Source organism: Stegostoma tigrinum, chromosome 47 (genome assembly GCF_030684315.1).
Source record: "Stegostoma tigrinum isolate sSteTig4 chromosome 47, sSteTig4.hap1, whole genome shotgun sequence".
Lineage (NCBI taxonomy): Eukaryota > Metazoa > Chordata > Chondrichthyes > Orectolobiformes > Stegostomatidae > Stegostoma > Stegostoma tigrinum.
The window spans coordinates 3,224,395-3,252,382 of NC_081400.1; the positions used below are offsets into that span (position 1 = coordinate 3,224,395).

Sequence of the window (27,988 nt, forward strand, 5' to 3'; positions counted from 1 at the left end):
TGTGTGAGAGTTAGAGTTTGGGATTGAGAGAGAGTGTTTGGGAGTGAGAGAGAAAGAGTGTGGGAGTGAGAGAGAGAGAGAGACAGTGTGTGGGAGTGCGAGAGAGACAGTGTGGGAGTGTGTGAGAGAGAGAGAGTGTGTTTGGGATTGAGAGAGAGTTTGGGATTTAGAGAGAGTGTGTGGGAGTGAGAGAGAAAGAGTGTAGGAGTGAGAGAGAGAGAGGGAGTCAGAGAATGAGATTGAGAGAGAGTGGAAGTGACAGAATGGGATTGAGAGAGTTTGGGATTGAGAGTGTGGGAGCGAGAGATTAGCAGAGTGTGTGGGAGTGAGAGAGAGTCTTGGAGTGAGAGAGAGAGTGTGGGAGTGAGAGACAGAGAGTGTGGAATTGGGAGAGGTTGGGATTGAGAGACTGTGTGTGGGATTGAGGATGTGGGAATGAGAGAGAGAAAGTGTGGGAGTGAGAGAGTGTGGGAGTGAGAGACAGAGAGTGTGGGATTGGGAGAGGTTGGGATTGAGAGACTGTGTGTGGGATTGAGGGTGTGGGAATGAGAGAGAGAAAGTGTGGGAGTGAGAGACAGAGAGTGTGGGATTGGGAGACTGTGTGTGGGATTGTGGGTGTGGGAATGAGCGAGAGTGTGTGGGAGTGAGAGAGGTTGAGATTGAGACACAGAGTGTGGGAGTGGGAGAGTGTGGGATTGAGATTGAGAGCGTGGGAGTAAGAGAGCGAGATATTGTGGGAGTGACAGCAGGAGTGTGTGGGAGCGAGAGAGTGTGGCAGTGACAGCAGGAGAGTGTTGGAACGAGACAGTGGGACATTTCCAGTCGAGCTCAGTGAAACAATGACCTTCACAGTGCGGGAAGCCAGGCCTGAGGACAGCGAACAGATTGTCCGAATGATCAAGGTCTGTCATCAGCAAATCCCCTCCCTTCCCTTCCCGTCCTCAGGGAACTCTTAGGATAATCTTATAAACTTTCACAAAGTCTGCAGCCCCTGTAGTTAGGGGGAAAAGCAGGGTCCTCTCTCTGTTAGATTTCCTTTGACCAGCCCTGACAATAGTTCGAGACGAGACTGGTTTAGCCAAGACAGGCTGGGGGGAGTGTGGGGGGGAAGGGAATGGAGGGTCTCTGAACTATCCACAGTTTACAGCATGGAAAGGGATTGTGAGCAAATGCAGGTTGGATTTTTATTGGTTCTTGGTCTCCACAGTGTTGCCAGCCTTGATTACTCTGCCGAAGAGGGACTGGTTGTATGAACAAAGTGTGTTTCTTTATACATTCATGTGTGTGTGTGTGTGGGGGTGGGAGGGGAGCGCAGCAGAGGTGGGGTGGGGAGAGAGACACCGTGTTTGGGAGATTGAATGCTAGCGTGAGAGGCTGTGGTGTGAGTTTGGGTGTTTCTGTATGTGTGTGTGAGAGAGAGTGAGTATGTGTGTGTGTGTGTCTGTGTGAGAGAGAGAGTGTATTTGTGGGTGAGAGTGTGTGTATTCGTGTGTGTGGGGGGGGAGTGCGTGTGTGGGGGAGAGAGAGAGAGAGAGTTTGTGTGTATGAGAAAGAATATGTGTGTGTGAAAGTGTGTGTGAGAGAAAGAGTGTAAGTGTGTGTGTGAGAAAGAGTGTATGTGAATGCATGTGAGAAAGAGTGTGTGTGTGAGAGAGAAAGATTGTGTGTGTGTGTGAGAAAGAGTGTGTGTGTGAGAAAAAGTGTGTGTGAGAAAGTGTGTGAGAGAGAAGAGTGTGTGTGTGTGAGAGAGAGAAGGAGTGTGTGTGTGTGAGAGAGAGAAAGAATGTGTGTGTGTGAGAGAGAGAAAGAGTGTGTGTGTGAGAGAGAGAAAGAGTGTGTGTGTGTGTGTGAGAGAGAGAGAAAGAGTGTGTGTGTGAGAGAGAGGAGTGTGTGTGTGAGAGAGAGAAAGAGTGTGTGTGTGTGAGAGAGAGTGTGTGTGTGTGAGAAAAAGTGTGTGTGAGAGAAAGTGTGTGAGAGAGAAAGAGTGTGTGTGTGTGAGAGAGTGGAAAAAAAGTGTGTGTGAGAAAAAGTGTGTGTGTGAGAGAGAGGGGAAAAAAGTGTGTGTGAGAGAGAGTGTGTGAGAAAAAGTGTGTGAGAGAAAGTGTGTGAGAGAGAAGGAGTGTGTGTGTGAGAGAGAGAGAAAGAGTGTCTGTGTAAGAGAGAGAAAGAGTGTGTGTGTGTGTGTGAGAGAGAGAGAGAGAAAGAGTGTGTGTGTGAGAGAGAGGAGTGTGTGTGTGAGAGAGAGAAAGAGTGTGTGTGTGAGAGAGAGAAAGAGTGTCTGTGTAAGAGAGAGAAAGAGTGTGTGTGTGTGTGTGAGAGAGAGGAGTGTGTGTGTGTGAGAGAGAGAAAGTGTGTATGTGTGAGAGAGAGAGAAAGTGTGTGTGTGTGAGAAAAAGTGTGTGTGAGAGAAAGTGTGTGAGAGAGAAAGAGTGTGTGTGTGAGAGAGAGAGGAAAAAAGTGTGTGTGAGAGAGAGTGTGTGAGAGAAAGTGTGTGAGAGAGAAAGAGTGTGTGAGAGAGAAAGATTGTGTGTGTGTGAGAGAGAAAGACTGTGTGTGAGAGAGAGAAAGAGTGTGTGTGTGAGAGAGAGAAAGAGTGTGTGTGTCTGTGTGAGAGAGAGAGAGAAAGAGTGTCTGTGTGTGTGAGAGAGAGAAAGAGTGTGTGTGTGTGAGAGAGAAAGAGTGTGTGTGTGTGAGAGAGAGAGGAGTGTGTGTGTGAGAGAGAGAGTGTGTGAGAAAAAGTGTGTGTGAGAGAAAGTGTGTGAGAGAGAAAGAGTGTGTGTGTGTGAGAGAGAGAGAGAGGAAAAAAAGCATGTGTGAGAGTGTGTGTGTGAGAGAAAGTGTGTGTGTGAGAGAGAGACAGTGTGTGAGAAAAAGTGTGTGTGAGAGAAAGAGTGTGTGAGAGAGAAAGAGTGTGTGTGAGAGAGAGAAAGAGTGTGTGTGAGAGAGAGAAAGAGTGTGTGTGAGAGAGAGAAAGAGTGTGTGTGTGAGAGAGAGAGAAAGAGTGTCTGTGTGTGTGAGAGAGAGAAAGAGTGTGTGTGTGAGAGAGAGAAAGAGTGTGTGTGTGTGTGAGAGAGAAAGAGTGTGTGTGTGAGAGAGAAAGAGTGTGTGTGAGAGAGAGAAAGAGTGTGTGTGAGAGAGAGAGAAAGAGTGTCTGTGTAAGAGAGAGAAAGAGTGTGTGTGTGTGTGTGAGAGAGAGAGGAGTGTGTGTGTGTGAGAGAGAGAAAGTGTGTATGTGTGAGAGAGAGAGAAAGTGTGTGTATGAGAGTGTGTGTGTGTGTGAGAAAAAGTGTGTGTGAGAGAAAGTGTGTGAGAGAGAAAGAGTGTGTGTGTGAGAGAGAGAGGAAAAAAGTGTGTGTGAGAGAGAGTGTGTGAGAGAAAGTGTGTGAGAGAGAAAGAGTGTGTGAGAGAGAAAGAGTGTGTGTGTGTGAGAGAGAAAGACTGTGTGTGAGAGAGAGAAAGAGTGTGTGTGAGAGAGAGAGAAAGAGTGTGTGTGTCTGTGTGAGAGAGAGAGAGAAAGAGTGTCTGTGTGTGTGAGAGAGAGAAAGAGTGTGTGTGTGTGAGAGAGAGAGAAAGAGTGTGTGTGTGTGTGTGAGAGAGAGAGGAGTGTGTGTGTGAGAGAGAGAGTGTGTGAGAAAAAGTGTGTGTGAGAGAAAGTGTGTGAGAGAGAAAGAGTGTGTGTGTGTGTGAGAGAGAGAGAGGAAAAAAAGCATGTGTGAGAGTGTGTGTGTGAGAGAAAGTGTGTGAGAGCGAAAGAGTGTGTGTGAGAGAGAGACAGTGTGTGAGAAAAAGTGTGTGTGAGAGAAAGAGTGTGTGAGAGAGAAAGAGTGTGTGTGAGAGAGAGAAAGAGTGTGTGTGAGAGAGAGAGAGAAAGAGTGTCTGTGTGTGTGTGAGAGAGAAAGAGTGTGTGTGTGAGAGAGAGAAAGAGTGTGTGTGTGTGTGTGAGAGAGAAAGAGTGTGTGTGAGAGAGAGAAAGAGTGTGTGTGAGAGAGAGAGAAAGAGTGTGTGTGTGTGTGTGAGAGAGAGAGTGTGTGTGTGTGTGTGAGAGAGAAAGAGTGTGTGAGTGTGAGAGAGAGAAAAAAAGTGTGTAAGTGTGTGTGTGAGGAAGAGTTTGTGTGAATGCGTGTGAGAAAGAGTGTGTGTGAGAGAAAGATTGTGTGTGTGTGAGAGAGAAAGAGTGTGTGTGTCAGAGAGAAAGAGTGTGTGTGTGTGAGAGAGAGAAAGTGTGTGTGTGAGAGAGAGAAAGTGTGTGAGTGAGAAAGAGTGTGTGTGTGTGAGAGAGAGAGAAAGAGTGTGTGTGTGTGTGAGAGAGATAGAGAAAGAGTGTGTGTGTGTTTGTGAGAGAAAGAGTGTGTGTGGCAAAGTGAGTGAGTGTGTGTGAGAAAGAGTGTGTTCGGCTGTAAGTGTGTGCATGTGTGTGTGTGTATGTGAGAGAGAGTGTGTGTGAGTTTGTGTGTGTGTGAGAGAGAGAAAGTGTGAGTTTGTGTGTGTGTGAGAGAGAGAAAGTGTGAGTGCCTCTGTGTGTGTGTGTGTGTGTAAGAGAGAAACAGCTTGCGAGCGGGAGAGTGTGAGAGAGAGAATGAATGAGTGAGAGAGCATGTGAGAGTGTATATGTGCGAATGTGAATGAGAGTGGGTGTGTGTGTGTCTCTAACAGAATGTGTGTGTCTGTGGCTATGAGTGTGAGTCTGTGCTCACAAGAGTATCTCTGGGAATAGATGTGTGTGTTTATAAATATGTGGGGGTCTAGACTGGAGGATGACAGATTTTCTTCCCCATTACTGAATCCATTAGTTTCCAATTCCAGATTTTATTCCTTAACTTTAAATATCAACCAGGAGCTGTGGTGGGATTCGAACCCACATGCCCAAAGTGCAGTGCACACCTCTGGAAGTAATTGCTATTCTACTTGTTCTTGGCATTCCAGGAGCTGGCAGCATATGAAAAACTTGCAGACCAGGTGGCTCAGACCACAGAAGGTGATGTTTATCTATGACATACTCTCACCCTGTCATTCTGTGTCACACACTCTCTCACACACTCCCACACACACACAAACTGTCTGTCACACACACACACACACACACAGACATAGTCTCTCTCTCTCACACACACACACAGACATAGTCTCTCTCTCTCTCACACACACACACACACACACAGACACAATCTCTCTCTCTCTCTCACACACACACAGACACACAGACACAATCTCTCTCTCTCTCTCACACACACACAGACACACAGACACAATCTCTCTCTCTCTCTCACACACACACAGACACAATCTCTCTCTCACACACACACTCACACACACATGTAGTCTCTCTCACACACACGCAGACTCTGTCCCTCTTTCACACAGTCTCGCTGTCTCAGATTCTTGCAAACATTTGTAGCTTGGGTCGTGCTGACATTTCGGGTCTTCACAAATGTCAGCTTTCCTGCTGTTCTGACGCTGCCCGGCCTGCTGTGTTCCTCCAGCTCCGCACTGTGTGTTATCTCAGACTCCAGCGTCGGCAGTTCTTACTGTCTCGAACGGACAACAAGACTCCTATAACCACTAGGAATCAGGGTAGCAAATAGCCACACTACGATAACCACTCACAAGGACCAAACACCTCCTACCCACGACCTGAGGACCAATGTACTTTACTAAATACCTTGCTATGACTGCAACAAACATGACAACGGCCAGACCATTAGGACCTAGCCACCAGGGTATGTAAACGCCAGCTAGCAGAAAAAGACACTTTCCCTACACTCGCACAATGAAGGCCGTCAATTTAACTGGGATAACGCAACCGTCCTTGCTCAATCCAAACTTAAACACACGTGGGAATTCCGAGAGGCCTGTTTTTCGCCCTGTAATGCAATGAACAAACATGTGGAATTAGACCCCACGTACAAACCGTGTAGAACACAGCCGGAAATGACACAACCCAATTTAACAGACCGGATCATATAAATTCCAAGGTGAGCGGAACAACGCCTCATCAGAAGCTGTACCGATGATGTTACCCAGCATGGTGCTGAAACATTTGTACGATTACCAGCCAGCTCAGTGAGCAAACCAACAACTTCTCTGTCTCTGTCTCTCTTTCTCTCTCTCTCTCACACACACACATACACACTCACAGACACACACACATAGACACGTACACATGCACACACAACACTCACTCACACACAAACACTCTTTCACACTCTCACTCACTCACTCTGTCACACACAGACAACACACACACGCACACATACATCGATACAGACACACACATAGACACACACATGTACACACGTGCACACTCAGACATACACATGCACACACAGCACTTACTAATTCACACACACAAACACTCTCTCTCACTCACACACACACACACACACACACACACACACACACACACAGTTTCTGGGAGGTAGAGCACTTTGTGAACATTGTGTTCTGTTGCCGCACACAGGTCTGGTACAAGATGGATTCACACAGGCTCCCTATTACAAATGCCTCGTGGCAGAAGTCCCAGCGGATCAAGCCTGTCGAGGTAACGGCCTGTCCTACCCAGTCTCCTGGACATTTTACTTACTGACTGATGGGACGCGGATGTCTGTGGTTGGGCCCAGCGGTTGTTGCCTGTCCCTAATTGCCCCTTGAGACAGTGGTTGCAGCTGCTTTCTCGAACCATGTGTTGCAGGGACGGCCGAGCTACAAGGGTCGGAATCTTACAGAGAACTGAAATGACAAGGGCTATTGGTGGGGGTTATGACAGAATGGGGCTGAAATTCCAATCAGGCCGAACTTGGCCAAAGGGAAAAAAAACACTTGCATCATTTGTGAACCTGCCGAAGGGCAAGACGTGTTTCTTGCTGGGTTGATGCGAGTTACCGTTTGAGAGGGGATCGTAGCCACAACAGACCCCGTCAATACTTAACCCTCACCTCCCCAGTGCTCGGCAGCGAATAACATCTCAACGGCTCGTTCAGTGAGCACCCACCGCCTCCCTACACACTCTTCGCCCCACTGCACCCTGTCCATAGAGACAGGAAGCCCAGCAATGTCAGGGCTACATCTCAAGGCAGTGAGACAGTGAGTGAGTGCAGGGTGTTGGGCGAACGCTTGTGGTAAGACGATGGGATTTGGCCAGGAATGACTGAGATCCAGCCCCTGGGAACGCCGCCCAAACTGCAGTTTCCCCTCTGAGCCCGCTCAGCATTCCCTTTTGGAAAAAAATCAGCTGTTCATTCAAGGTCAAAACCCTGGAACTCCCTCCCTGAAGATACTAACCCTATCCCACATGGTGGACAACAGAAGTTCAAGAAGGTGGCTCAACCCCACCTTCTCAAGGGGCAACTGGGGACGGGCAACAGGTTCTAAGCTCAGTCACTTACAGATATGTCAATAAAGGGTGGAGGTCATGGGTTTGGAAGGTTCTGTCTAAGAAGCCTTGGTGAGTCGCTGCAGTGCATCTTGTAGATGGTACACACTGCTGCGACTGAGCGTCAGTGGCAGAGAGAGCGGGTGCTTGTGGGCGTGGTGCCAACCCAAGAGGGGGCTGCTGTGTCCTGGACGGTGTCGAGCTTCTCGAGCATTGTCGGCACTGCCCCACCCCAACCCTCCAGTTTCTCACGCTCCTGCCTTGTGCCTTGTAGATGGTGGGACAGGGCTTTGAGGGGAGAGTCAGGAGAATCAAGTTTAAAGGGGATCCAGGATCGGGTCTAGTTTGACGATCGGAAAGATCTCCTGGCTGGAAGTCATTCAGAAGAACCAGAACATAAGGGTGGAGTGATCGAGAATGCCCCAGTGTTGATGATGGCAGATGGGGCCTGCCCCTGTTCTCACCTCCTTTGCTGACTGATGCTGGTTTCACTGCTTCCAGGCCATACCCTTGTCGGCTATGCGTTATATTTTTTCAGCTACGTGGCCTGGAAGGGCAGGGCGGTTTATTTGGAAGATCTCTATGTGATGGAAGAGCTTCGAGGTGAGCAGGCACCAGGTTGCCATGTTCTGTGAGCTACCCCTGTCACCCCCTCCATCCCCCTACACCCCCTCCCTACCTCTGTCACCTCCTCCATCCCCCTACACCCCCTCCCTACCTCTGTCACCTCCTCCAGCCTCCTATACCCCCTCCATATCTCTGTCACCTCCTCCAGCCCCCTACACCCCCTCCCTATTTCTGTCACCTCCTCCATCCCCCTACACCCCCTCCCTACCTCTGTCACCTCCTCCAGCCCCCTACACCCCCTCCCTATCTCTGTCACCTCCCCCAGCCCCCTACACCCCCTCCCTATTTCTGTCACCCCCTCCAGCCCCCTACACCCCCTCCCTATCTCTGTCACCTCCTCCAGCCCCCTACACCCCCTCCCTATCTCTGTCACCCCCTCCAACCCCCTACACCACCTCCCTATCTCTGTCACCTCCTCCAGCCCCCTACACCCCCTCCCTATCTCTGTCACCCCTACACCCCCTCCCTATCTCTGTCACCCCCTCCAACCCCCTACACCCCCTCCCTATCTCTGCCACGTCCTCCAGCCCCTACACCCCTCCCTATCACTGTCACCCCCTCCAACCCCCTACACCCCCTCCCTATCTCTGTCACCTCTTTCAGCCCCCTACACCCCTCCCTATCTCTGTCACCCCCTCCAACCCCCTACACCCCCTCCCTATCTCTGTCACCCCCTCCAGCCCCCTACACCCCTCCCTATCTCTGTCACCCCTCCAGCCCCCTACACCCCCTCCCTATCTCTGTCACCTCCTGAGATCACCCTCTGAGATCTCTGCGCTCCTCCAGTCCTGCTCTCTCTGGCATTCCCTGATTTCCATTGCCCTGTCCTTGTGGGGGCCTTGCCTTCAGCCGCCCAGATACATGAACTTGGGGATTCCCTCCTTAAACCTTTCCAATCCTCTCACTCGTTCTCTCTATCCCCACTCCCCACTCCATCTCTGTCTCTCTCCCATCCTCTCACAGCCATGCTGTCCCATTCTCACCTTCTCCCCCTTCCCCTCGCTTACTGTCTCTCATCTCCCCTCCCTTGCCCCCAAACTGTCTGTCTCTCTCTCTCTCTCTCCCCAAATCTTGCTCTCTCTCTCTCTGTCTCTTTGGCGCTGTCTTTCTCCCAGTCTCACGGTCTCACTGCCTCTCTCTCTCCTGTAAGACACACATTAAAACCCACACCTTTGACCCAGGGCTAACAAGGTGTGGAGCTGGATGAACACAGCAGGCCGAGCAGGAAAGCTGACATTTCAGGTCTCAACCCTTCTTCAGAAATTTTCTCCAACTCTCACCCGACCTTGACCTTTGACCCGGGCCCCTGTGCTTCCCAATTTCAGGGCTGGGGGCTGAGCAGGGTTTGGAGGGTGGGAGGGGAATCACACTTCCCGCAGTCACATTCCTGCGAGGGTCTCAGGTTGGCTTATCTCAGTACGATGCCAGCAGCCGCACCCCCCGCCCCAAGCATTTTGCTTCAGAGTCTTTGTGCCCCTAAACCCTGCTTAAGTGAGAGGAGGAGGTGGGGGGGGGGGGCGGGGGGTTGTCAATTTCTGCACAGTCAGCTCCCTTAGACAGAGAGGTGCAGAGACAGATTCAGCGGCAGCTGAAATTTAGAAGAATTCAAAAAGGATCTGACTGGATTTCTTGTGTTTCAGGTCAAGGAATCGGGAGTGCGTTCCTGCGCGTAGTGGCTGAGGTAAAAGGAAAACTCGGCTTTTCCTGGAAAATAGAGGCTTTGAATGGGTACAGAGGGAGGCAATTAACACAGGCCCGAGAGGAGCATAGACAGTACGGAGAAGGGGGGAGCTTAAGGAAGTTATTAGGGGAGCAAGTAAAAAGGGAGCAAAAACAGAAGGTTAGATAATAAAATGTGAGGCTGGATGAACACAGCAGGCCAAGCAGCATCTCAGGAGCACAAAAGCTCAAGATAATAAAATGTGAGGCTGGATGAACACAGCAGGCCAAGCAGCATCTCCGGAGCACAAAAGCTGACGTTTCGGGCCTGGCACAGTTGCCATTTAGTAGATTAAAAACGTTATTATTCTGTTAAGTTATCCAATAGAGTTGAGTGATTTGCGGCGCGGTGAAGAGCTGTTGGCATGGACTTGAGGAAAGCCTTTGACGAAGTTCCACGCAGGAGACTGAGAAAAGAGCTTGAACCTCATGGGGTCCAGGGTAACTTGGCAAGACGTATTCAAAATTTGTATCAGTGACAGGAGACAGAAGGTGGTGGTAAAAAGCTGTGCGCCCAGCACCCACGTTCGATTCCAGCCTCGGGCGACAGTCTGTGTGGAGTTTGCACATCCTCCCCGTGTCCTCTGGGTGCTCCGGTTTCCTCCCACCGTCCAAAGATGTGCAGGCTAGGTGGATCGGCCATGCTAAATTGCCTGTAGTGCTCAGGGGTGTGTGGGTTATAGGGGGATGGGTCTGGCTGGGATGCTTCAAAGGGCAGTGTGGACTTGTTGGGCCGAAGGGCCTTTTCCACACTGTAGGGAATCTAATCTAATCATCCGTTGGTGTATCACAGGGATTTGTGCTGGGTCCTTTATTGTTTGTGGTATGCAGAAGAGAACGTGGCAGAGAGTATGATAAGTAAGCTTGCAAATGATACAAAATTTGACTGGGAAGTCTGGTGGAAGGCATTATGTTACAGGAGAATAGAAGCGGATGGTCCGATAATTGGCAGATGGAATTTAACCCTGAGAGTTTTATTTTCCTTTTGTTCATTCACGCAGCATTTATTGCCCATCCCTAATAGCCCAGAGGGCAGTCAAGAGTCAACCACATTGCAGTGGGTCTGGAGTCACATGTAGGTCCAGGCCAGGTAAGGACGGCAGTGTGAGATGATAGCTCTTTGGAAGAAGAAACAAGACAACAGACTACTCGATGACACTAGGATGCTCAAAGAACAGGGGGATATTGTCTGCAGATCCCTGAAGATGACAGGATGGGTAAATAGGGGGAAGTAAAAAGGCAGAGATAGTAGGAACTGCAGATGCTGGAGAATCTGAGATGAAAAGGTGTACAGTTGCGAGGCCCAAAACGTCAGCTTTCCTGGTCCTCTGATGCTGCTTGGCCTGCTGTGTTCCTCCGGCTCCACACCTTGTTATCTGTGAGTTTAAAAGGCACATGGGTCATTGCCTTTATCAGTTTTGGCATGGAGCTGATGTTGGAGCTGGAGAGGGCACTGGTTAGGCTGCAGCTGGAACGCTGTGTGTCGTCCTGCTCTGCACACTACAGGAACGATGGGATTCCACTGGAGCGGGTGCAGACGGGATTCACCAAGATGTTGCCTGGGACTGAGCTTTTCGGCGATGAAGGGAAGCTTGATGAACGCGGGCTGTTTCCTTTAGAGCAGAGAAGGCTGAGAGGGGAACCCGACAGAGGGTGAGAAGATTATGAGGGGCATGGACAGGGTGGGTAAGGAAGCAGCTGTTTCCCTTCAGTCCAAGGCTCAATATTGAGGAGCGTGACTGCAAAGGGGACAGCAGGAGGTTTTGAGGGCATTCGGGGAAAAGGGTTTTTGACCCAGAGGGCAGTGGGAGGGGGTGGTTGGGGGGGGGGGGGAGGGGGGTTGTCAGGAATGTACTGCCTGGGAGGGTTGTTGAGATGAGAAGACTCACAACCTTCAAAAAGGACTTAGATGAGGCACCATCAAACCATTCAACCTTACCCTGTGTCTAACCCCGTGCTGTTCCTATCCCTGTCCATGGGAGTGTTTGATGGGGGGGACAGTGTAGAGGGAGCCTTCCCCTGTGTCTAACCCCGTGCTGTCCCTGTCCCTGGGAGTGTTTGATGGGGGGACAGTGTAGAGAGAGCTTTACTCTGTATCCAACCCCGTGCTGTCCCTGTCCCTGGGAGTGTTTGATGGGGGGACAGTGTAGAGGGAGCTTTACTCTGTATCTAACCCCGTGCTGTCCCTGTCCCTGGGAGTGTTTGATGGGGGGACAGTGTAGAGGGAGCTTTACTCTGTATCTAACCCCGTGCTGTCCCTGTCCCTGGGAGTGTTTGATGGGGGGACAGTGTAGAGGGAGCTTTACTCTGTATCTAACCCCGTGCTGTCCCTGTTCCTGGGAGTGTTTGATGGGGGGACAGTGTAGAGGGAGCTTTACTCTGTATCTAACCCAGTGCTGTCCCTGTCCCTGGGAGTGTTTGATGGGGGGACAGTGTAGAGGGAGCTTTACTCTGTATCTAACCCCGTGCTGTCCCTGTCCCTGGGAGTGTTTGATGGGGGGGACAGTGTAGAGGGAGCTTTACTCTGTATCTAACCCCGTGCTGTCCGTGTTCCTGGGAGTGTTTGATGGGGGGGACAGTGTGGAGGGAGCTTTACTCTGTATCTAACCCCGTGCTGTCCCATTCCTGGGAATGTTTGATGGTGGGGGACAGTGTAGAGGGAGCTTTACTCTGTATCTAACCCCGTGCTGTCCCTGTCCCTGGGAGTGTTTGATGGGGGGACAGTGTAGAGGTAGCTTTACTCTGCATCCAACCCCGTACAGTCCCTGTCCCTGGGAATGTTTGATGGGGGGGACAGTGTAGAGGGAGCTTTACTCTGTATCTCACCCTGTGCTGTCCCACTCCTGGGAATGTTTGATGGTGGGGGACAGTGTAGAGGGAGCTTTACTCTGTATCTAACCCCGTGCTGTCCCTGTCCCTGGGAGTGTTTGATGGGGGGACAGTGTAGAGGGAGCTTTACTCTGTATCTAACCCCGTGCTGTCCCTGTTCCTGGGAGTGTTTGATGGGGGGACAGTGTAGAGGGAGCTTTACTCTGTATCTAACCCAGTGCTGTCCCTGTCCCTGGGAGTGTTTGATGGGGGGACAGTGTAGAGGGAGCTTTACTCTGTATCTAACCCCGTGCTGTCCCTGTCCCTGGGAGTGTTTGATGGGGGGGACAGTGTAGAGGGAGCTTTACTCTGTATCTAACCCCGTGCTGTCCGTGTTCCTGGGAGTGTTTGATGGGGGGGGACAGTGTGGAGGGAGCTTTACTCTGTATCTAACCCCGTGCTGTCCCATTCCTGGGAATGTTTGATGGTGGGGGACAGTGTAGAGGGAGCTTTACTCTGTATCTAACCCCGTGCTGTCCCTGTCCCTGGGAGTGTTTGATGGGGGGGACAGTGTAGAGGGAGCTTTACTCTGTATCTAACCCCGTACAGTCCCTGTCCCTGGGAGTGTTTGATGGGGGGACAGTGTAGAGGGAGCTTTACTCTGTATCTCACCCTGTGCTGTCCCATTCCTGGGAATGTTTGATGGTGGGGGACAGTGTAGAGGGAGCTTTACTCTGTATCTAACCCCGTGCTGTCCCTGTCCCTGGGAGTGTTTGATGGGGGGACAGTGTAGAGAGAGCTTTACTCTGTATCTAACCCCGTGCTGTCCCTGTCCCTGGGAGTGTTTGATGGGGGGACAGTGTAGAGAGAGCTTTACTCTGTATCTAACCCCGTGCTGTCCCTGTCCCTGGGAGTGTTTGATGGGGGGGACAGTGTAGAGGGAGCTTTACTCTGTATCTAACCCCGTACAGTCCCTGTCCCTGGGAGTGTTTGATGGGGGACAGTGTAGAGGGAGCTTTACTCTGTATCTCACCCTGTGCTGTCCCATCCCTGGGAGTGTTTGATGGGGGGACAGTGTAGAGGGAGCTTTACTCTGTATCTCACCCTGTGCTGTCCCATTCCTGGGAATGTTTGATGGTGGGGGACAGTGTAGAGGGAGCTTTACTGTAGTGATTGTGATGATTTTCGATGAATCCACTGGGCATTGTCAGTTACCGACACTGATGAATTGTGTGCATTCTCACAGATTGCATTACAGAACAAATGCTCCCTGTTGAACTTTGTCGTCCTGAGTGCAAACTTTCCAGGCATTGACTTCTACCAGGCGAAGGGGGCTGTTGATCTGACCAAGTTGGAAGGGTGTCATCTCTTCAGGTTCGAGCAGGAACAGTTGGCAAAGCTGGCAGCCGGAAAGGGGCAGAACGTCACGGCCCCTCCCTCTCAGTAAGCACGGAGAATGGAGGGAATTGCCCGCCAGCTGGAGAATTCCCAGCCTCACCATGGAGAGTGGGGAATCCCTATGTAAACATGTCACACTGCAATCAGAGCCTCCTGCCAGCGTGAGGCGCTACAGGAGAATGACCACGTGATCTGCTGTCACCCAGTCATCAGAGAGAATCTATCACTGAATAACTGAGGTGTCGTCTCAATCCTTCACATCCTCAATAACCCATTCGTTGGCGTTACTGCCCACTTTTGTGTCGGATTAATTGTGCTGATCTCAAAAGTGTCAATTAAACTTATTATGTCTTCAAAGTTGCTTTCTGCCTTTGAGCGAATGCTTCCTGCTGTCTGATATTAGTGATATTCCCATTTCCCACTCCGGCCACATTCAGGCAGAACTGAGGGTATGCACGTGTCTAGGAAGTTTGCGGGATTGAACAAGGAGCCTTCGGATCATCTGGTTTAGGGGCAGAGTGAGGCTATTCGGCGCATTGAGGCTGCTCTCCCATTCATGAGATCACAGCCGATCTAATCCTCTGCAATTCCGTTCCTACCTTTTCCCCAACAACCCTTGATTCTCTTATAATTATACACCTATTTGGGTCAGCCTTGAATATGCTGAATGAGACAACCAGATAACCTTGAATGATTAAGAATTCCACTGATTCAATCCTGTCCAACAAAAGAAATTCCAAGGAAATGAGCGAAATCCAGATGGATCAGTGATAAGGGGAACTGCAGATGCTGGAGAATCCGAGATAACAAAGTGTGGAGCTGGATGGACACAGCAGGCCCAGCAGCATCTTAGGAGCACAAAAGCTGATGTTTCGGGCCTAGACCTTTCATCAGGTGATGGGCCCTGATGAAGGGTCTCCGCCCGAAACGTCAGCTTTTGTGCTCCTGAGATGCTGCTTGGCCTGCTGTGTTCATTCAGCTCCACACTTTGTTAGCCCAGATAGATGGATTGTTAGCCATGATCTTATTGAATGGTGGAACAGGTTCGAGGAGCTGAATGGCCTGCTCCAATGCGCCTAATAAACCCTTCTTGGGTCTCTGAGAGGGCTATCAAAGAGGAGGCGGAACGGGGGGTTGGGAGGCTAATGGGTTTGGGTGAGATGAGGTGAGTGACTGAGGCTGGAAAAGGGGGGCGACTGTGGTTAGAGATAATGGTAACTGCAGATGCTGGAGATTCCAAGATAATAAAATGTGAGGCTGGATGAACACAGCAGGCCAAGCAGCATCTCAGGAGCACAAAAGCTGACGTTTCGGGCCTAGACCCTTCATCAGATAGGGGGATGGGGGGAGGGAACTGGAATAAATAGGGAGAGAGGGGGAGGCGGACCGAAGATGGAGAGTAAAGAAGATAGGTGGAGAGAGTGTAGGTGGGGAGGTAGGGAGGGGATAGGTCAGTCCAGGGAAGACGGACAGGTCAAGGAGGTGGGATGAGGGTAGTAGGTAGCTGGGGGTGCGGCTTGGGGTGGGAGGAAGGGATGGGTGAGAGGAAGAACCGGTTAGGGAGGCAGAGACAGGTTGGACTGGTTTTGGGATGCAGTGGGTGGGGGGGAAGAGCTGGGCTGGTTGTGTGGTGCAGTGGGGGGAGGGGATGAACTGGGCTGGTTTAGGGATGCAGTAGGGGAAGGGGAGATTTTGAAACTGGTGAAGTCCACATTGATACCATATGGCTGCAGGGTTCCCAGGCGGAATATGAGTTGCTGTTCCTGCAACCTTCGGGTGGCATCATTGTGGCAGTGCAGGAGGCCCATGATGGACATGTCATCAAGAGAATGGGAGGGGGAGTGGAAATGGTTCGCGACTGGGAGGTGCAGTTGTTTGTTGCGAACTGAGCGGAGGTGTTCTGCAAAGCGGTCCCCAAGCCTCCGCTTGGTTTCCCCAATGTAGAGGAAGCCACACCGGGTACAGTGGATGCAGTATACCACATTGGCAGATGTGCAGGTGAACCTCTGCTTAATGTGGAATGTCATCTTGGGGCCTGGGATAGGGGTGAGGGAGGAGGTGTGGGGACAAGTGTAGCATTTCCTGCGGTTGCAGGGGAAGGTGCCGGGTGTGGTGGGGTTGGAGGGCAGTGTGGAGCGAACAAGGGAGTCACGGAGAGAGTGGTCTCTCCGGAAAGCAGACAGGGGAGGGGATGGAAAAATGTCTTGGGTGGTGGGGTCGGATTGTAAATGGCGGAAGTGTCGGAGGATGATGCGTTGTATCTGGAGGTTAGTGGGGTGGTGTGTGAGAACGAGGGGGATCCTCTTAGGGCGGTTGTGGCGGGGGCGGGGTGTGAGGGATGTGTCGCGGGAAATGCGGGAGACGCGGTCAAGGGCGTTCTCGATCACTGTGGGGGGAAAGTTGCGGTCCTTAAAGAACTTGGACATCTGGGATGTGCGGGAGTGGAATGTCTTATCGTGGGAGCAGATGCGGCGGAGGCGGAGGAATTGGGAATAGGGGATGGAATTTTTGCAGTGGTTAGATTTTTGCGGCGGGCGCTAGGACCCTGCGGCCGCAGAGTTGCGGCTTGTGGAGCAGTCGATCGTCCGGACATTTCGTCTGGAGGGGGAGACCAGCGAAATACCAGCGTCTAAAAACAGGATTTTGCAGGAAAAGACCCACCAGTAGAGTCGAAGAGATAATTATAAATCGAGTGACACCAAACGCCCGGCAAAAATAATCATCTTTGTTGGGTTTGGAGTGGAGCTTTGTGTGCTTGGTAGTTGGGATTCCCCTCCCAGCTTTGCGGTGGCAGCGCCCGGGCTAAAGGCTCCCGGAGCCGCTGGGTCCTAGAGAGAACTTGCGGCTGGGAGGCAGTGCTTTGTGCTAAGTTCGACTTTGACATGGCATTCAGCATTCGGGAGGCGACCGCGGAGGACGCGGTGCACATTGCTCGAATGATCAAGGTCGGTCCGAGCAGCAAACCTGAACTCGGATGCAAAAGAGAACGGGAAAGGGAGAAATGCAACTTTGCCGTGTGGAGCAGGAGAGAAGCTTTGCAAACTGGGCTGTTGAAGGGAGTGGGGGAGGGAAGTGGGTGGGCAGCAAGTTTCTTAAAATGTACGGGACATGGGTGATTCAAAACGTGCACATTTGGACAGCATTGTGAGCTGTGCACAGCTCAATTCAGCTGAAAGTTAATGGAATGCACAGAAGCAGGCAGGCCGTGCTCAGGCAAAGGAAGACCAGCCTTTTGTCGCTGTGGGACTGAACACAAGTGCTAACGAGGCTAGGATGCAAGGTAACAAAGTGTGAAGCTGGATGAACACAGCAGGCCAAGCAGCATCTCAGGAGCACAAAAGCTGACATTTCAGGCCTAGACCCTTCATCAGAGAGCGACAGATGAAGTGCCTAGGCCCGAAACGCCAGCTTTTGTGCTCCTCTGATGCAGCTTGGCCTGCTGTGTTCATCCAGCTCCACACTTTGTTATCTTGGATTCTGCAGCATCTGCAGTTCCCATTATCTCTGAAGCTCGGGTGCAGCTGTGTATAACATCTGTGAGATCGTATGTTTTCCCCCTGGAGCAGAGGGTGTTCCTGATGGAGGTTTACAGAGTTCTGTGGGGATACAGATAGGAGAGACAGGGAGTAGGAGAAGGTGTGAGTGAGATGCTTGTTGTGAACTCTTCAGGAAAAGTTAACTGATTTTCCTTCTCTTCACAGATGCTGCTGAGCATTTCCAGCAACTTCTGCTTTTGTTCCTGATTCACAGCATCCGCAGTTCTTTCGGTTTTAAGACAGCGATAAACATTTTTCTTCTGTAGTGGAGGCCTCAGTAGCAATCTGCAGGAAATGGAGTGGATTTGAGGGAAACAGTTTTCACATAGAGGTGTACAGCATGGAAACAGTCTCTTTGGTCCAACACATCCGTGATGATCAGATATCCTAAATTTATCTCGTCCCATTTGGCCCATATCCCCCTAAACCCTGAGATAACAAGGTGTGGAGCTGGATGAACACAGCAGGACAAGCAGCATCAGAGGAGCAGGAAGGCTGACATTTCGGGCTGAGATCCTTCGTCAGATTGTAGGAAGCAATTAGAATATAGCAAAATTTAAAGTGTGTGTGCATGTGATTTAGAGAGTGAGTGAGTTGGAGAGAGAGATATGAATGAGGTTGGCAGGATGACATTGCATTGAGTCAATATCTCACCTTCCTCAGTCTGGGTGACCTGTTTGGAAAGGATTTCATGTTCTGCCTGTTCCGAAAACAAACAAGAAACTTGTCAATCCCAAATGAAATGCCCATTTCCAAAGAGGGAACTCTTCAGGGAGTGCAGTGTGAGCAGTAGGCAGATGGGGTCTAGGCCCGAAGGGTCTAAGCCCGAAACGTCAGCTTTCCTGCTCCTCTAATGCTGCTTGTCCTGCTGTGTTCATCCAGCTCTACACCTTGTTATCTCAGATTCTCCAGCATCTGCAGTTCCTACTATCTCCCCCTCAACTCTTTTTATTCATGCCCCCACCCCGATGCCTTTTAAATGCTGTAACTGTACCAGCCTCCTCCAGTTCTTGTGACTGTTCGTTCCATACACGCACCACCCTCTGTGTGAAAAAGTCACCCCTCAGGTCCCTTTGAAATCTTTCCCCTCTCCCTTTAATCCTGTGCCCTCTAGTTTTGGACACCCCTTTACTGGGCTATTTACCCTATCGATGCCCCTCATGATTTTATAAACCTCTATAAGGTCACCCGTCAGCCACTGACACTCCAGGGAAAGTAGCCCCGGCCACTCCCTGAAGCTCAAACCCTCCAACCCCGGCAAACATCCTTGTAAACCTTTTCTGAACCCTTTCAAGTTTCGTGACATCCTTCCTGTAGCAGGGCGACCAGGATTGAACACTGTATTTCAATAGTGGCTGAACTAATGTCCTGTACAGCCGCAACATGACCCTCCCAGCTCCTACACTCAATGCACTGACCGATAAAGGTAAGCGTACTGAACACCTTCCTAACCGTCCTGCCTACCTGCAACTCCATGTCCTCACCGCCCTGCCTACCTGCAACTCCACTTCCTCACCGTCCTGCCTACCTGCAACTCCACTTCCTCACCGCCCTGCCTACCTGCAACTCTGCTTCCTCACCGCCCTGCCTACCTGCAACTCCACTTCCTCACCGTCCTGCCTACCTGCAACTCCACGTCCTCACCGCCCTGCCTACCTGCAACTCCACTTCCTCACCGTCCTGCTACCTGCAACTCCACTTCCTCACCGTCCTGCCTACCTGCAACTCCGCTTTCGAGGTGAGAATCTGGAACTGACAGCATGTAAGGGTGGTGAAGGCATCAAGTCATCGAAGATATATTTAGATGTATACTTGAAGGCTATGGGTCAGTTGCTGGACAATGTAATTAGAACGGGGTGCTTAATGATCGGTATGGTCGTGATGGGCTGAAGGGCCACTTTGGGTGCTGTAAACTCTCTATCGCTCTACCCTCCACCCCAAATCCCTACCCAGCTGACCAATCCGCACATGCTCACTCCACATGTGCCTACTTCTCACGCTGCACTCCCTGAAGAGTTCCCTCTTTGGAAATGCGCATTTCATTTGGGATTGACAAGTTTCTTGTCTGTTTTAGGAACAGGCAGAATATGAAAACCTTTCCGAACAAGTCACCCAGACTGAGGAAGGTGAGATATTGACTCGATGTAATGTCATCCTGCCAACCTCGTTCATAGCTCTCTTTGTATCAACTTGTAAACTTCTCATAGGAGTCATCATGTGACAATAAAGCTAACTCAAACATTAGCATGCTACTACAGTCACTGGTGCACACATTATGCAGACATGCACACTCTCAGACACAGACTCTGTCTCTCATTCACACACACAGACTCTCTCTCTCTCTCATGTGCTGACTGTCTCTGTCACTCTCTCATGCGCAAATTGTGTCTCTCTCTCTCTCTCTCATGAGCAAATTGTGTGTGTGTCTCTCTCTCTCTCTCTCTCCCTCATGTGCAGACACTGTCTCTGCCGCTCTCTCTCGAATATGCAGACTCTGTCTCTGTGTCTCACCCTCTCTGTCTCTCACTCATGCGCATCTGTCTCTCTCTCTCTCTCTCTTGCTCTGTCATTCGCAGACTATGTCTCTCGCTCTCTCTGTTGCTCACTCACACACACAAACACATGCACACACACACAAAGACTCTCTCACACTCTCACTCACACACACAAACACACACACACACACACACACACACACACACACACACACACAGAGTTTCTGGGAGGTAGAGCACTTTGTGAACATTGTGTTCTGTTGCCGCACACAGGTCTGGTACAAGATGGATTCACACAAGGTCCCTATTACAAATGCCTCGTGGCAGAAGTCCCAGTGGATCGAGCCTGTCGAGGTAACGGCCTGTCCTTCCCAGTCTCTCACACTCGCTGTGCTGCTGCTGCATTTCCAGCCTTGGGCTACATCTCAAGAAAGTGCCTCCCTCCAGGCTGGACCTGCAGCTTCCATCCTCCTGGATGTTCACCTCATCTATCCCACTGCTGGCCCTGTCCCATTATTCCCCCTCAGCTCCTGATCATCTTGTCCCTCAGCTGCACCCAGTCCAGTCTCGGTTTTCCACATCACATCATCGAGTTTAAATTCCTACAGGGCCCTCAAAACCCACTCCCACATCTCTCACCTCCTCCAGACCCCTGCACCCCCTCCCTATTTCTATCAACTCCTCCAGACCCGTGCACCACCTCCCTATCTCTCTCACCTCCTCCAGCTCCCTGCACCCCTCCCTATCTCTCTCACCCCCTCCAGAACCCTGCACCCCCTCCCTATCTCTCTCACCCCCTCCAGACCCCTACACCCCCACCCTATCTCTCTCATGCCCTCCAGACCCCTACACCCCCTCCCTATCTCTCTCACCTCCTCCAGCCCCCTGCACCCCCACCCTATCTCTCTCACGCCCTCCAGACCCCTACACCCCCTCCCTATCTCTCACCCCCTCCAGACCCCTACACCCCCACCCTATCTCTCTCACGCCCTCCAGACCGCTACACCCCCTCCCTATCTCTCTCACCCCCTCCAGACCCCTGCACCCCCTCCCTATCTCTCTCACCCCCTCCAGACCCCTACACCCCCTCCCTATCTCTCTCACCTCCTCCAGCCCCCTGCACCCCCTCCCTATCTCTCTCACCCCCTCCAGAACCCTACACCCCCACCCTATCTCTCTCACCCCCTCCAGACCCCTACACCCCCACCCTATCTCTCTCACCTCCTCCAGCCCCTACACCTCCTCCCTATCTCTCTCACCCCCTCCAGACCCCTGCACCCCCTCCCTATCTCTCTCACCCCCTCCCTATCTCTATCACCCCCTCCCTATCTCAGTCGCCTTTTATAACCCTCTGAGATCTCTGCACTCCTCCAATCCCAATGTCCTGAGCAACCCCTTACTCCCATCGCTCCCCCATTGGTGGCCATACCTTGCCCTGGGGTGTGCTCTCGAAATCTCTCTCTCTCTCTATCTCTCTCCCCATCTCTCTCCCCCCCGACTCTGTCCTCCGGTCTCTCTACCTCATCTCTCTCCCCCTGTCTCTCTACCCCCCCGTCTCTCTCCCCACGTCTCTCTCCCCCCGCCCCAGTTTCTCTACCCTACCCTCTCTCCCCACCATCTCTCTCTCCCCTCTCTCTCTCTCTCTCTCCGCCTCTTGCGCTCTTTGTCAATCTCTCTCTCGCTCTCTGTCTGTCTCCTCTCCCTGATACACTCTGTTAGACTGAGTTCTTGAGCCTGTGCATTTCAGCCATTCGTGGCCAATATCCCAATCCATGGTCAGGAGACCAGCCCGAATCATTTGGGAATGGTGAGCGATCCCTGGATAAGTCAGGGTCACTAGTAAATCACAGCCAGCCCTACTCCAGCCAGCCTCTGCCTGACCCTGGCTTCTCTGCCTGTAGGACACGCTGCTGTCGGCTTTGCCCTGTACTTCCACGGCTATGGGACCTGGAAGGGAAGATCCAGCTATTTGGAGGATCTCTACGTCATGAAGGAGGCTCAGGGTGAGTCTTTCTTCTGGTGCATGGAGCTGAGGCTCAGCATTCGGGCAACAGGCTCTGTTCGCTCGAGCTCGATGGGCCTGACCAGCACATTCCCCACCCAGCCTGAAGGACCAACTGCCCCCTGTCCCTGTCACCCTCCCTACACCTCCTCCCTCTCCCTGTCACCCTCCGTACACCCCCTCCCTGTCCCTGTCACCCTCCCTACACCCCCTCCCTGTCCCTGTCGCCCTCCCTACACCCCTTCCCTTTCCCTGTCACCCTCCCTACACCCCCTCCCTGTCACCCTCCCTACCCCCCCTCCCCCGCCCTGTCACCCTCCCTGCACCCGCCTCCCTGTCCCTGTCACCCTCCCTGCAACCCCCTCCCTTTCCCTGTCACCCTCCCTACACCCCCTCCCTGTCACCCTCCCTTACACCCCCTCCCTCTCCCTGTCACCCTCCCTGCACCCCCCTCCCTTTCCCTGTCACCCTCCCTACACCCCCTCCCTGTCCCTGTCACCCTCCCTACACCCCCTCCCTGTCCCTATCACCCTCCCTACACCCCCTCCCTCTCCCTGTCACCCTCCCTACACCCCCCTCCCTCTCCCTGTCACCCTCCCTCCACCCCCACCCCGTCCCTGTCACCCTCCCTCCACACCCTCCCTCTCCCTGTAACCCTCCCTACACCCCCTCCCTCTCCCTGTCACCCTCCCTACACCCTCTCCCCCTCCCTGCCACCCTCCTCCAGCTTTTGCAAAGCTTGCCTCTATTTGAATCTCCTGATTTCCCTGTTTTTGTTTGGAACATTTCTTCCTGCTCGTTCTCATTTCTTTCATAAACTCCGAGATCTTGTTCCGACTGTGCATGGGTTTTGGCCACTTGCCCACAACCCCTCCCCATGTGGCCAGGGGGCCGATTAAATCTCGTTAAAGACTCGTTTTGTGATATCCACTTCTCTTATGTTTCAGGTCAAGGAATTGGTACTGCACTTCTCCAGCGAGTGGCAGAGGTAAAGCGGCCAGTTTGTGTGTTATTGACTGCATTTCTGCCCTCAACCCCTGCTGTCCCTGTCCTGGGAGTAATAACAGAAGTTGCTGGAAAAGCTCAGCACGTCTGCCAGCGTCTGTGAAGCAGAAAAAAGACAATTAACGTTTCGGGTCTGGTGACCCTCCCTGACCTGGGCATGTTTGGTGGGGATGACAGTGTAGAAAGAGCTTTACTCTGTATCTAACCACCCCCCCCCCCCACCCCTAGTCCTGAGAGTGTTTGATGAGAGGGATAGTGTAGAAAGAGCTTTACTCTGTATCTAACCGCCCTCTGACCTGGGACTGTTTTTTAACGTAGAATCTTGTTCTAAATTAGAAACTATACTGTGCAGAGCTCGGCCATTCGGCCCATCAAGTTCCTACCAACCCTCCAAAGGACATCCCAAACATCCCCACCCTCATCTCGTACAACCCACATCACCCATTGCCAACCCACCCTAACCCGCACATCCCTGGGCACTACGGGACAATTTAGCACGGCCAATCCACCCTAACCCGCACATCCCTGGGCACTACGGGGCAATTTAGCGCGGCCAATCCCAACCTAACCCGCACATCCCTGGGCACTACGGGGCAATTTAGCACGGCCAATCCACCCTAACCCGCACATCCCTGGGCACTACGGGCAATTTAGCACGGCCAACCCACCCTAACCCGCACATCCCTGGGCACTACGGGACACTTTAGCACGGCCAACCCACCCTAACCCGCACATCCCTGGGCACTACGGGACAATTTAGCACGGCCAATCCATCCTACCCCGCACATCCCTGGACACGACGGGACAATTTAGCACGGCCAATCCACCTTTAACCCGCACATCTTTGGGCACTACGGGACAATTTAGCACGGCCAATCCCACCCTAACCCGCACATCCCTGGGCACTACAGGACAATTTAGCACAGCCAATCCACCCTAACCCCCACATCCCTGAGCACTACGGGACAATTTCCCACTGCCAATCCACCCTAACCTGCACATCCCTGGGCACTATGGGACAATTTCCCACGGCCAATCCACCCTAACCCGCACATCCCTGGGCACTACGGGACAATTTAGCACGGCCAATCCACCCTAACCCACACATCCCTGGGCACTACGGGACAATTTAGCACGGCCAATCCACCCTAACCCGCACATCCCTGGGCACTAAGGGACAATTTAGCACGGCCAATCCACCCTAACCCGCACATCCCTGGGGACTACGGGACAATTTAGCACGGCCAATCCACCCTAACCCGCACATCCCTGGGCACTACGGGACAATTTAGCATGGCCAATCCACCCTAACCCGCACATCCCTGGACACTATGGGAGAAAACCCTCGCAGACACAGGGAGAATGTGAAAACTCCTCAAAGACAGTCACCGAAGGGTGGAATTGAACCTGGAACCGTAACCCCATGAGGTAGCAATGCTAACCACTGAGCTACTGTGCTGCCCCGTATCTAAGTCTGTCCTGGGAGTGTTTGACTGGGGACAGTGTAGAGGGAGCTTTACTTTGTATCTAACCCTATGCTGTCTGTGACCTGGGAATGTTTGATGGGGCGGGTGGTGTAGAGAGTGATTTCCTGCAGTGATCATGATAGAATCATAGAGACGTACAGCATGGGAACAGACCCTTTGGTCCAAACTGTCCGCGCCGACCAGATTTCCTGAATAAACCTAGTCCCATTTCGCCCATATCACTCTAAACTCTTCCTGTCCATGTACCCATCCAGATGCCTTTTAAATGTTGTACTGTACCAGCCCCCACCCACTTCCTCTGGCAGCTCGGTCCAGACACGCACCACTCTCTGTGTGAAAATGTTGCCCCTCAGGTCCCTTTTAAATCTTTCCCCCTCTCACCTTAAACCTGTGCCCCTCTGGTTTTGGACTCCCCTCCCCTGGGGGAAAAGACCTTGGCCATTGACCTTATCCACTCCCTTCATGATTTTATGAACCTCAATAGACCTTATTGAGGGGTGACCTACCCCTCAGCCTCGGACTCTCCAGGGAAAGTAGCCCCAGCTTCTCCCTGTAACTTAAACCCTCCAACCCCGGCAACATCCTCAGAACTATTTTCTGACCCCTTTCAAGTTTCCCAACATCCATCCTATAGCAGGGAGACCAGAATTGCATGCAGCATTCCCAAAGTGACCCTAACCATTGTTCTGTACAACATGACCATCCCAACTCCCTGTACTCAGTACACTGACCAATAAAGGCAAGCGTACCAAACACCTTCCTCACCGCCCTCTCTACCTGCGACTCCACTTTCAAGGAGCTATGAGCCTGCCCCCCAAGGTCTCTTTGTTCAGCAGCACTCCCCAGGACCTTACCATGAAGTGCATAAGTCCTGCCCTGATGTGTCTGTCCACAGTGCAACACCTCACATTTCTCTGCCATCCCTTGGCCCATTGGCTCATCTGATCTCGATCCTGTTGTACTGTGTGGTAACCTCCTTCCCTGTCCACCGCACCCACAAATCTGCAAACTTCCTAACCATACCTCCTACGTTCGCATCCAAATCATTTCTGTAAAAGACAAAAAGCAGTGGACTCAGCATCTGTTTTTTGTGGCACACTGCTGTTCACAGGTCTCCAGTTGATGGTTTTACTGAATCCATGAGGCTCCATCACTTACTTATGCAGATTAATTGTGCATATTCTTGCAGATCACATTACAGAACAAATGCTGTCATTTGAATCTTGTTGTCCGAAATGAAAACTTTCCAAGCGTTGACTTCTATCAGGCGAAAGGGGCTGTTGATCTGACCAAGTTGGAAGGGCGGCATCTGTTCAGGTTCGAGCAGGAACAGTTGGCAAAGCTGGCAGGCGGAAAGGGGCAGAACGTCGCGGCCTCTCCATCTCAGTAAGCACGGAGAACGGAGGGAATTGCCCGCCAGCTGGAGAATTCCCAGCCTCACCATGGAGAGTGGGGAATCCCTATGTAAACATGTCACACTGCAATCAGAGCCTCCTGCCAGCATATGGTGCTACAGGAGGATGACCACATGACCTGCCACCACCCATTCGGAGAGAATCTTCCACTGAATAACGGTGTCGTCTCCATCTTTAACAACCATAATTTTTCACTTCTGTTAGCCTTACTGAAGCTGATTTTCATTAACATGTAAGATGTTTTCTCTTGAGTGTATCACAGAGCCTGTCACAGTCTAATAAAAACCGAAAGAACTGCGGATGCTGTAAATCAGGAACAAAAAACAGGAGGTTGCTGGAAAAGCTCAACAGGTCTGGCAGCATCTGTGAAGGAACAAACACAGTTAACATTTTGGCTCAGGCCACCTTTCTTCAGTCACAGGTCAATGTTGGCTTTATCAAAACATATTCTTTATTGAGCACATTATTGGTAAATACAAAACTGTAAATGTGTAAAACAGACGAGTTTCCTGAGTTTGGTAACAGAATTGCATGCTCGGTGATGTGGTATTCCTCAAATTCCCGGAAATCGGTTCTCCTGCCGATGATCCAATTCCCTCTGTCCTCGCGTCCTCCAGATGGTGATCCGTTGCCCAGCCTGCAATCCATCTCCCTCCCTCCAATGTCCTTCAGGGAAAGAAAGTGCCATCCTTACCCTGTCTGGTTTACATGTGACTCCAGACCCACAGCAAATGTGGTTGACTCCGAACTGCCCCCTGTGAAACTGGGAATGATCTATAAATGCTGCCTGGCCAGCAACACCCTCAAGCCTTGAATGAATACAGAGGAAAAAAAAATCATCTTCCCGGCTAGTTGTCTCCCACAGCTTACAAAACATCTCATTCAACCTGCATAATAATAAAATGTGAGGCTGGATGAACACAGCAGAGAGCTCTCTGATGAAGGGTCTTGGTCCGAAACGTCAGCTTTTGTGCTCCTGAGATGCTGCTTGGCCTGCTGTGTTCATCCAGCCTCACATTTTATTATCTTGGATTCTCCAGCATCTGCAGTTCCCATTATCTCTCATTCAACCTGCAATCCATCTCACCCCCTTCCACAAACGCTCTCTCTTTCCTGCCTACAATCACTTTTGGATGGTTTATAATGTGTCCCCCTCTACTAATGATCCATCTCCTTCTAACAGTCTGCTGCCTGCTGGCCTACATTTCATCATCTTCCTCTTCCCTCCTCTCATCCGTCTCCTGTAGCCAAGGATCCATCTCTCTCAGCTTACGACCTCTTCCCTGAGCCAAAGATGCATGTTTCCCATCCTATAATGCATCACTTTCAGCCGTTGATCCAGCACCCCCCTCCCACTCCTCGTATCCTCTATGATTCACCCTTCCAGGCTCTGATCGCTCTTCCTCTGCTTTTGGTTCATCTCCTGCTACCAATCTACAGAACTGGATCTTATTTTGTTCCCCAGGAATGTTCCTGTAGCATACCATCCCCTTCCTCAACAAGAGTCATAAAATCACAGTCATTGACTCATACAGCATGGGAACAGACCCATTGGTCCGACAATAATTCCAATGTAATTCCCAAACTACACTAGTCCCACCTGCCTGCTCCTGGCCCACATCCCTACAAACCTTTCCTATTCATGTACTCATCCAAAGGTCTTTTTAACTTTGTAGCCACGTCCACCACTTCCTCAGGAAGTTCGTTTCACACACGCACCACCCTCGCTGTAAAAAAAAGTCTCGTGTCTTTTTTATATCTCTCTCCTCACATCTTAAAATGTGCTCCCTCGCCTTGAAATCCCCCACCCCAGGAAAGAAAGCAGAAACACTCACTCTGTCTATACCCCTTTGTTATTTTATAAGCTTCTATACAGCCAGCTCTCAACCTCATACACTCCAGTGAAAAAAAATGGTCCCAGTCTCTCCAACCTCTCTTGGTAACTCAAACCTTCCATACCTGGCAACATCCTGGTAAATTTCTTCTCAACCCTCTCCAGTTTAATAATACCCTTCCTATAACAGGGCGACCAGAACGGGGGACACTGCTCCAGAAGAGGCCTCACCAACATCCCTGTACAACCTCAACATGACGCCCCTAACTCCTACACTCAAAGGTCTGAGCAAT

The 27,988-nt window shown here is 51.5% G+C and overlaps 2 protein-coding genes across 6 annotated transcripts; both read left to right on the forward strand.

The window, feature by feature from the left end:
- The first annotated feature begins 615 nt into the window (after positions 1-615).
- LOC125450424 (diamine acetyltransferase 1-like) lies at positions 616-14,282 on the forward strand. Of its 5 annotated transcripts, none has more exons than XM_059643042.1 (6): positions 619-902; positions 4,924-4,975; positions 6,458-6,538; positions 7,871-7,972; positions 9,637-9,677; positions 13,770-14,282. In XM_059643042.1, exons 1-6 carry the CDS (start codon positions 840-842, stop codon positions 13,968-13,970), a joined length of 540 nt encoding a protein of 179 aa, XP_059499025.1. In that variant the 5' UTR covers positions 619-839; the 3' UTR covers positions 13,971-14,282. The 5 variants fall into 5 exon arrangements, with proteins under 5 accessions (XP_059499029.1, XP_059499025.1, XP_059499026.1 ...); XM_059643043.1 differs by lacking the exon at positions 619-902 and adding an exon at positions 1,108-1,175; XM_059643044.1 differs by lacking the exon at positions 619-902 and adding an exon at positions 1,189-1,258.
- Positions 13,980-26,160, forward strand: LOC132207451 (thialysine N-epsilon-acetyltransferase-like). Its single transcript, XM_059642977.1, has 8 exons — positions 13,980-14,044; positions 14,280-14,370; positions 16,702-16,866; positions 19,532-19,583; positions 20,226-20,306; positions 21,854-21,955; positions 22,902-22,942; positions 25,636-26,160. Exons 1-8 carry the CDS (start codon positions 13,980-13,982, stop codon positions 25,834-25,836), a joined length of 798 nt encoding a protein of 265 aa, XP_059498960.1. The 3' UTR covers positions 25,837-26,160.
- The last annotated feature ends 1,828 nt before the right edge of the window (positions 26,161-27,988 follow it).